This window comes from Cydia splendana, chromosome 16 (genome assembly GCF_910591565.1).
Source record: "Cydia splendana chromosome 16, ilCydSple1.2, whole genome shotgun sequence".
Taxonomy (NCBI): Eukaryota; Metazoa; Arthropoda; class Insecta; order Lepidoptera; family Tortricidae; genus Cydia; species Cydia splendana.
The window spans coordinates 18,192,841-18,203,623 of NC_085975.1; the positions used below are offsets into that span (position 1 = coordinate 18,192,841).

Sequence of the window (10,783 nt, forward strand, 5' to 3'; positions counted from 1 at the left end):
TTGGGAACTCAAAATCCCATACAAAATTACACTTAACGCAAACACGTCCGTCATGGTCATGTCACTCTATCGAATGACATTCACACAGCGGTACAGTACGGCTACCACCAGTTTTGACATTGACATAACGCTCACGTTTAAGTAACTTACTTTCTATGCATCTCGCTCGTACTCGCATATGCGAGCAATAGTGGAAGCGAGATGTACAGAAAGTAAATTACGTAGACGTGAGCGTTATGTCAATGTTAAGACTGATGGTAGAGGCTCAGATGACTCCTACCAAGTTCCTACCAATAAACTAAACTATTTATTTCTGATACCAACATACTTTTTTCCCTTTGTGTTTTTGAACGTTTTTAGGATTCCGTACCCAAAGGGTCAAAACGGGACCCTATTACTAAGACTCCGCTGTCCGTCTGTCCGTCTGTCCGACTGTCCGACTGTCCGTCTGTCCGTCTGTCCGTCTGTCCGTCTGTCCGTCCGTCCGTCCGTCTGTCTGTCACCAGGCTGTATCTCATGAACCGTAATAGCTAGACAGTTGAAATTTTCACAGATGATGTATTTCTGTTGCCGCTATAACAACAAATACTAAAAACAGAATATAATAAATATTTAAGTGTGGCTCCAATAAAACAAACGCGATTTTTTTGCCGTTTTTTGCGTAATGGTAAGGAACCCTTCGTGCGCGAGTCCGACTCGCACTTGGCCGGTTTTTTTCTAACACTATTTTTTGTTTTGAACACAATGTAGTCATTGTATAAGTACAATCAGACTAAGCTAAATTGGCAGCGATTTTAATAGCACAGCACAGACTGTGAAAGTGTTATTTTAAACGTCCAACTTCTATGAAATGACGACGTGTGAACAACACTTGCACAGTGGTGCTATAAAAATCGCTGCCAACTTAGCTTGGTCTGACTCTATGATATCTTAAGGAGCTGTTCATAAATTTCGTCATCTATTTTTGACGATTTTTGACCCCCCCCCCCCTAAAATCATCCAAAAATCATGCTTCGAATGACCCCGTTTCCTCCTACGTCATGCTACCATCATCCGATGTCCAGACCCCCCCCCCCCAATTTATGAATAGCCCCTAAGGGGTACCTTTACTTTAAAAAAAAACCGGGCAAGTGCGAGTCGGACGCGCGCACGAAGGGTTTCGTACCATAATGCAAAAAAAAAAACAAAAAAAAAGAAAAAAAAACGGTCACCCATCCAAGTACTGACCACTCCCGACGTTGCTTAACTTTGGTCAAAAATCACGTTTGTTGTATGGGAGCCCCATTTAAATCTTTATTTTATTCTGTTTTTAGTATTTGTTGTTATAGCGGCAACAGAAATACATCATCTGTGAAAATTTCAACTGTCTAGCTATCACGGTTCGTGAGATACAGCCTGGTGACAGACGGACGGACGGACAGCGAAGTCTTAGTAATAGGGTCCCGTTTTACCCTTTGGGTACGGAACCCTAAAAATAGGTACATGATTCACGATTTAAAGCAGATATTATCCATATCTTTATTTTCAATATTATATTATCGCGCATCTGATAAAGGAACAGGTGCCTATAGATAATATGTTAAATATGGATTTTATTATCACTAATATCATAAATTTAAATAATACGAACAACTAATCCTTTCATCTCATATTTATTTTACCTACGTATTGTTGGTAGAATAAATAATATTTACTTAAGTACTTAATATAATATCTCATTGTTTCCAACAATAATAATTTTATGATGTGTGTCTGTTTGTAATTCATAAATTTCATAATCTTAGTAATCCCGCTCAACCATAATCCCAATAAATTTACAGTCACCTGCAATAATATGTGACACAACGAAGGCGGCATAAATATCTAACACGATCTTATTTGTAGAGCCATAAGGGCCTGTCACATATTTTGTCAGGTATTTTGCGGCCTTCATTGTGTAACATATTGTTGCAGGTGACTGTACACCCAGCTGCAAAACAAATGCGCTGTTTACCATTGAGAATGGATTGACTGGTCGGGAACATGGCCATCCACTATATCAACCCTCGCATTATTTCTTATTGTTTTTAGCTGTTTGTTTGGAATTTTATTTTAATTTGACTTTGCAATATTATTAGTTATTCTGACATTATATTAACTAGGGTGCCCTAGCATTATATACATTTTGACCGCTTTATTTTGACATACATAGACATTGTATTTACTTTTTGACATTGTATTTAGTATGTTTATTACGCTCTCTGACATTTTATTTTACTGTATTTGACTATTACTTTTAATTTTTATTCTGATTATTTGATTGTTTTATATTTTTTACTTATTTTTTAATTATTTTAATGTATTATTATTATTGTTTACAATCTGACGATCTTTTTGTGAATTCATGTTATTTGGAAACATTATGACATTTATGATATTGTTAAATATCATGTAATTTTCAATAAGAAATAAATTAATCTAATCTAATCTAATCTAAGTATTCGATGCGTTAAAATTCAGCGTCAAAACCTGTTTGCAGCCAAGGGCCACATAGTAAATAGTTAACGAAGTTGACGCACTTTGTCAATATCTATGACTTTATCAGACATTGTGGTTTGACAATATTACATACAGGATAGCCAGGGGGCTCGCGGGCCGCCTGTTGCCGACCTCTTTCTCTTTCTCTCTTTAGCCTTTTTCTACCCTTCGGGTGTAGGCCTCCTTCATTTTACGCCATTCGTCACGGTCCTGTGCAACCTGGAGCCAATTCTTCCCCGCAGTCCTTTTGATGTCGTCGTCCCAACGCATCTTAGGTCTACTTTGAGGACGCTCTTCCCCCCATGGTCGTCACTCGAGTAGTCGTTTACTCCACGAATCAGTCTTTCGTGCTATATGACCAGCCCATTCCCGCTTTAAATTTGCTACGCGTTTTACAACATCCGTGACCTTGCTCTGCTGTCTCAGCCACTCATTTGTTTTACGGTCTCTCAATGTGACCCCCACCGGTTTTCTCTCTAGCGCCCGCTGGACAACGTTCAGTTTATGTAATATGTCTTTGGTGAAAACCCAGGTTTCAGCTCCATAAGTGAACTGTTGCCGACCGCTGCCAGTTAAATTGTACGTAAGTATTGTACTCTACAAAATTATTCATTGATACAGTCACCTGCAATAATATGTTACACAATGAAGGCAAAAATATCTGACACGATCTTATTTCTAGAGCCATAGGAACGTGTCACATATTTTTGCGGCTTTCGAAGATTAGAGTAACATTATTATTGCATGTGACTGTACGTGTACACCCAGCATCCAACATGCATGTTACAGTTATAATCGCTGTTCATGCCTCGCCGCGCGTGGTGGAACAACCTTGATGTAATATAATCACACGTAACGCATCAATGATAGTCAAATCATTACAATAGGTAGTTGGGCGTTTGGGGCTATTCATAAATTACGTCATTTCAAATTAGGGGGGGGAGGTCTGGACATCGGATGACGGTAGCATGAAGTAGGAGGAAATGGGGTAATTTGAAGCATGATTTTTGGATGATTATAGGGGGGGGGGGGGTCAAAAATCGTCAAAAATCGATGACGTAATTTATGGACAGCCCCTTTTCAGAAATAAATATCGAAAACCCGATTCTCACAGATCCCGGTGTTTTTGGGTTATTTCAACTCAGAATCACTAGCATATTCAATTCTGATGATAAAATAAAATGTCCCAAAAATTTGTACATTCCACTACGTCACGCACATACAAGTGAAAAATATTTTCATACTAAAACGTGACGTAATGGAATGGACTATTTGGGACATCTTTTTTAACGGTGGGATGGAGAATGCTGTCGATTCTGAGTAGAATGAGCCCAAGAACGTCCAGATGTGAAAGAATCAGGTTTTCAATATTTATTTCTGAACACGCCCAGTTGGTACCGAGGTTCACCTGGACCTTGCCGATACCCATCGTCAGCGAGGGAATATTATGTAGTATGTACAGATGTAGTGCATAATTGTTTTCCATCGTATTTTCACGGAAACTTTCGTATTTGTCTGATTTGTCATTCTACTTCAGTCAATCTCAGTACTTTTTGTACCGAGACTGACTGAAATAGCAAGACACGTTCGTACGTTTCCGTGAAAAAACGATGGAAAATAATCATGCTCTACATCGTAGTAGGTATACCCAGGTTTATCTATAAGTACGTTGCCGATACCCATCGGCAGCGAGACAATATACGTAATCGAAGCTCTCAATACATTTCATTTTCTGCTTTTCGACAAATAAATGAATTGAAATTGATATTAACTTGGAAAAACTGCCCATATGACTGATACTTACATAGTATATCATTGTCAGTTATCTCCAGAGACTAAGGTGGTCGTACTAGTGTTCGACATGCTAATGCCCAATAGATGACACCCTGCTGTCACCTCTATTGACAATGACTTAAGTTTTTAGATGACATATGTACCTACTGGCACCGCGTCGAGCACCAGGGGGCTGTCCATAAATTACGTCATCGATTTTTGACGATTTTTGACCCCCCCCCCCTATAATCATCCAAAAATCATGCTTCAAATGACCCCATTTCCTCCTACTTCATGCTACCGTCATCCGATGCCCAGACCCCCCCCCCCCCCCACCCCTCCTAATTTGAAATGACGTAATTTATGAATAGCCCCCAGTTAGTAAGTATATTAGGTTATCCCTTCTTCATTGTATAATATTGGTAGCGCATAACGCATCCTCGCACATCTCTGGTGGAAACGCAGCCTTAAGTTCCACGAAATGATGTTTTGTGCAATTTTTTACCAATTCATAAAAATGAATGTTATTAAGTAAAACCAACGAGCGTGACATGGAGAGTTGAGTCATAAAAATCATGGAATCATAAAATATATGCTAGTTAACTGATTATGTAAACTAGGTTTCTCGTTATTATGGCGCGTAACGTAAGTGTAAAAACCGGACAAGTGCGAGTCGGACTCGCCCACCGAGGGCTCCGTACTTTTTAGTATTTGTAGTTATAGCGGCAACAGAAATACATCATCTGTGAAAATTTCAACTGTCTAGATAAGTATTAAGTATCACGGTTCATGAGATACAGCCCGGTGACAGACAGACAGACGGACAGAGGAGTCTTAGTAATAGGGTCCCGTTTTTACCCTTTGTGTACGGAACCCTAAAAATTACTACACAATTATTTATGCGACACCATTAACTGTTGAAAAATAACTAATTATACACTTACAATCTCTTACGTTCTGATGTATTCGTTTTTTAACCGACTTAAGTAAAACCGGTCAAGAGCATGTCGGGCCATGCTCAGTGTAGGGTTCCGTAGTTATTACGCTTCCGTGACAATAGGCTGAACGGGGGCTATTAATAAGTATCATGTAGGTATAGTTTGTAGCTTTCTAATAGAGCCCGACGGCTAATCCTTTGTCTATTGTTAAGTAAACCGTATTTAATACTAAGAAGGGAAGACTTTGCGATAACTCAAAAACGGCCTAACTAATCGTATTTAATTGCACAAACGGGTCTACCGCGATATAATTTCATTGTTTTTACCTTTAATTCCGACGCGAGCTGGTGCAATTCAGCTGAAACGTACGGCACTTTTTGAATGCAAATATGCATTCAAAAAGTGCCATTTGGTTAAAAAAATAATTGCTGATGAAGGATCAGCGAGAATGAAACTCGTAAAAGTTAACTGGAAGAGATCCCTGTAAGGGATAAGTTCGTCTTTGTACTAATTTTTTTTCCTGATTTATGTTTCTTTTTTGTACAATAAAGTGTTTTACTACTACTACTACAAAACGACCCGTATAACACGATGGCCGATATTTTTCTTCGTTAAATTTGTTAAGCAATTAGGTAAGGTATTTAGCAATTTATTTATTAGTTATATTTTGGTTTTAATTAATATGGATTTCTGCAAAGTAACGGCTGATTCTATTCACTATTTATTACCTTTATTAAAACAAATCTTGTTTTAATGCTCGATAGAAAAGCCAAGACAATGGTATAATAATATACTCCGCCTGGTACTCCATTCCGAGATTCGCGTATGACCTAACTGACACGCGCCTACGTCATCATGCTGTTTACAGGTTCTCAAACTTTGAAATGTGGGAGAATTTTAACCAACGGTGAAAATTATTTTAACGGCATTAATTTTAAGTTATTCATGTAGAAACATAGTAAAATAAAACAAATCTAATGTATTAAATTAAACTTTATTTATCTATACAAGACAAACGTTTGAAAAACTAATTCACAGTTACACATTAATTACCAAGCTTACGGCGTGAAAAGTTTGGAAAACACTGCGACTGCTGACACTGCGCGAGAAGGAAATAACAATTAACACGCGTTCGACAAGGATGACGGTCAGGGCATGAAGTTATCTAGATCCGAATAGTCAAATGTGCACAGCGCTATCCTGTGTTGCCAGTAGTATAAACAGAATTACCCGAAAGTCTGAAATTTCTTTCGTGAATCGGAAGATATTGCTAACGAGTAATTAAAAATGACGTGTTATTGTAAAATTTAAGCTAAAATACATATAAATGAAAATTATAAAATTATAAAGAAATATTTTAACTTATTAACCATAGGTATAATGTACCCATGTAACATGTTATGTTGAAATAAAGTGGCAATGTTATTGTGACGTAGGCCCGTGTCACTCTGGGAATGGAAGACCATGTTTTATTAGACCATGGCCAAGACAATATATTGCATCTCTACAATCATCATAATTATTTTATTATGATATTATTAATACTTATGTTTAAATATTTAATATTCTTGATAAAGAGCTTAGACTTATACGTTATAATTATAAAGGAAACTATAGTAATCCAACAATAACAGGACTAACAGGCTTAACTAAAAGAAAACGGTGGTTATTAAAATAAGTTAATAACACAGCTCGCTATCGCTAATCTTAGCAAATATTGTAACTGCATCTTTTATCACGTGTAAATAAGCATACAGACGGGCAGACTTTAATTACTGCTTCTTATGACCTTCTAACTTGACCTTACTGTGACCTCATTGTGTGTGCGGACGCCAGGAGTGACTCTCGACGGTGGGATAGCCCATCGTGGCTAAATGACCTGTCAAGCCGACCACTGACTAACAGTCCGCCGGACGATATCGGCCGGTCATTTGTTCGGAACTGTCAAATTTCTGTTCTAACTGACATGCCGATATCGGCCTGTTAGTCAGTGGTCGGCTTTATCGCCCGTCTCAAGCTGGGCAGCCCCCGGCCAATAAGGTACCGGTCCGTCACTCATCTTGCGCTTCTACGGGTGTGTGATGGCTCCTCTACACGATGGGCCAGCGCCGGCCACTCCAAGGGACGCAGCCATGCGGCAGAATGAGATAGCAATATCACTTGCTCCCTCTAACGCATAAATGCGTCCCTTGGAGTGGCCGGCGCTGGCCCATCGTGTAGAGGAGCCATGAAGCATCTGGGCCTGTCACAGGGCCTTTGGCAATGATGAGTAAATAAAGCTCCTAACAACGGAAAGAAAATAATGAACTCAACTGCTCTTGACAGAGCTTTGCAACAATCATCCGTCAAGCCGACCACTGACTAACAGTCCGCCGGACGATATCGGCCGGTCAGTTGTTCGGAACTGTCAATTTTTTGTTCTAACTGACAGGCCGATATCGTCCGGCGGCCTGTTAGTCAGTGGTCGGCTTCAGGGATGCAGTGGCAATTGATGATGACCTTCTAAGGGTACATCCATTAATTAGATCACACGTTTAGGGGAAGGAGGGGCTCAATAAAATGTGACATGTTGTGACAAGGGGGAGGGGGGAGTCACAAACGTTGTGACTTTAACTTATTTAAATTGTTTTATTCGCTGTACCGTTAAATAACAAGTTTTTGGAACCATACTCGTTTTTATACTAATAAAATATTTCTTTAAAAAAAGTTTAGTTTCCTTAAATGTACTCAAAATTATAAATAACAGAATTTATTAAAATCACTGAGAAGGAGATAAAGATTAGTAAATATAGAGATAATTAAACAGATGTGTTACAAGCAAAGGGTCTAGCAGGCTAAGCGAACAAGAAGTGCCCCCAACGACGGATTTGGTCATTCTTTCATGTGGTGTACTGGCAGGTCCTAAGAACTCTCTATGCTTAATATCAGTCCTCGATCTTCTTTTGTTTTCGAGTTATTCAGGATAATGTAAAATCATCAGTGTATCATTGAAAGTGTCATATTTTGTAAACCGTTCAAGTTAGATCAACCAAACAAAATTATATTTGACAACAATAAAATAGACTACAAAATGAATATGTTTAACCTGCATCATGTCCTTATACTTCATTATAAAAAAAAAAAAACATTTTATTTTTCTTCTCATTATTTTTTATACTATTCGCGGAGGTACACCTACAAAAAAAATATGCATGAGTAGCCACTAATACCCACTATATACACATATAAAAATATTTGCATAAATCTTCGTGCGTCATGTCAAGAAAAAAACATTATCGAACAAGGACCCCATGGACCTAGAGTTTCAACTCCAAATGGTACAAAATGGTACTCTCTACCGAGGCTCTTATATTAAATATTTGTTACGTTTTAGAATTTCGGCGCTTTCCGCCGCTCCGCCCGCTTTTACAGCAGTCCGTTGGAGGTGGGACGGTGCCAGTGTGTCTATTACGCAGGTAGCATCCCACACTAACATCCGTCCCAAGCTCCAAGGAACTAAAGACACCCCAAAACGCTTTTTAAAAATCAGTAACTATTACTTATGAAAGCAGAAGAATGTAAATGATCGTATTAGATTCATAATTGTTACATATTTGCCGTGACTTATTTTTAAAATGTGTTTTTGAATTAAAAGACACATCGAGATTGTTTACCTTATTTCTAATGCTAAAAAAAACGAACTATATATCAGTCCTAATTCTGAGGACATTTACACTAGATTCCAATATTAACGGCCTTCTCGCCTAGTTGGCAGTGACCCTGCCTACGAAGCAGGAGGGCCCGTACTCCCGTATTTATTTGTGTGTTTATCGTAGGTCACAGGGCTATAACCGTGAAAATAGAAGTTAGCAAATTGCGGGCATCTTTCTCTGTCACTCTTATTACGCCTTCATTGGAGTACAAGTGAAAGATCCCCGCAATTTGCGAATTTCGGTTTTAGTAGACTCACACATTTGTTCTTGAGTTAAGGATCACTCACGTTTAGACCGGCCCGTGTCCGATCCGGAGCTTCCGGCGCATCGTTTTCTATGGAAGGCATCACGTGATCGCCTGTCATGTCATAGAAAAGTAGTCCCGCCCGGCCCGGCCCGGTCTCACGTGACCTCCTTTATGGGTGTTTTCTATGTAGGTATTTATCTATAATACATATCATCGTCTAGTACCCACAACACAACCCTCATTGAGCTTACTATGGGACTAGGTAGGCCAATTTGTGTAAGATTGTCCCATAATATTATTTATGTAAATGGGGTTTTATTTCAGGACTTTTACAACAAAATAAAAACACTACGAAAACTTATAAATAAAAAATTTGCCCTAAATCGTGGTTTGTAGGTAGGGTGCCCAGAAGGCTGGCCGCATTGCCCCGCTGGATAGCAATGCTGATCCTTTGGGCAAAATATTGGCCAGCCCTCTGGTCACCGGAGGCCTCTATGAGGCGCTTTGACAGCTCCTCATAGAGGCGACGCGCGCTAGGTCCCCACGGCCCCAGGGTTTCCACTCCAAACGCCGCATATATGTAGCTATACCTTTATGTAAGGTATCGGCCCACAGCGGCCACACCACACGTGCGTTTATATTGCGCACGTGTGGTAGAAATAGAGATAGGAAATGGCTAGTTCTTCATCAATGCTCATCTACTCAAAGGTTAACTGGAAGAAATCCCTTAAGAGTTCCCTTAAGTTCGCCTTTGTATTGCCTATCCTGTGCCATAAGTTTGTGCTTTGTATAATAAAGAGTTTATACATACATACATACATACATACATACATACATAAATCCGAAATTCTTTGAACTTAGCGTCCTTAACTTTATATGACATTGTACCCTAATAATAACAGTAAAAACTTCAAAATTACAAGATATATAACAGTTAATATAGAAACATTTGAATTAAACAGAAAGTAGAATCGATTGACATCTTCCAAAAAATTCATGAATGTTGCTAAGTAATTGACCTGAATTTACTTAAAATAAGATTATTATGGATATATGTAAACTCACCGATCCCGCCATTGAAGTCTCAATCGCAAAAACCTCCGTACTCTCCGTGGGTGCTGTTATTTTGAAATTATTCGGAGACACACAATTCAAAGAACGCATCATTTTGACACCGAAAACACTTTCAATTCAACAGTTTCGCGAAATGAAAAGACCATTCGCGTGCGAATAGTGTTCGCAATATTTAAAATAAACACAGAAAAACAAAAGACGATCGGTCATTTACCAATCAACTCGCGTTTTCACACACCCATCGATTTTCGAACGTGAAAAACCAAAACACGATCACTCAGTTGACATGCGCGCGAGTCGAAACAGCTGTTTGCAGTGTCGAAACAGGTGAAGATCGCGCGTGTTATGTCAACACGCGGGAGCGTGTGTGAGTACTGTCAAGAGACTAACTAGTGGAGTTGGTCGGTCGGCGCATACGCAATTTGAATAACGAGTTTCAAGTGCTGGATGTGGCATTGAGAGTGAGATAAGATTGCTAACGGGTTTTATTAAAGAGCCAATCACCTTGCCGCAAATCGCAGGCCAATTATTGCCGATTATAG

The 10,783-nt window shown here is 39.1% G+C and overlaps 1 protein-coding gene across 1 annotated transcript in view; it reads right to left on the reverse strand.

Moving 5' to 3' along the window:
• The window catches only part of LOC134798436 (phospholipid phosphatase 2-like), a 59,876-nt gene extending 49,093 nt beyond the window's left edge, over nt 1-10,783 (reverse strand). Inside the window, exon 1 of the mRNA XM_063770875.1 lies at nt 10,233-10,783. Within this exon, the coding sequence (XP_063626945.1) occupies nt 10,233-10,334 (102 nt within the window). The 5' untranslated portion in view covers nt 10,335-10,783. The remainder of the gene's footprint in view (nt 1-10,232) is intronic.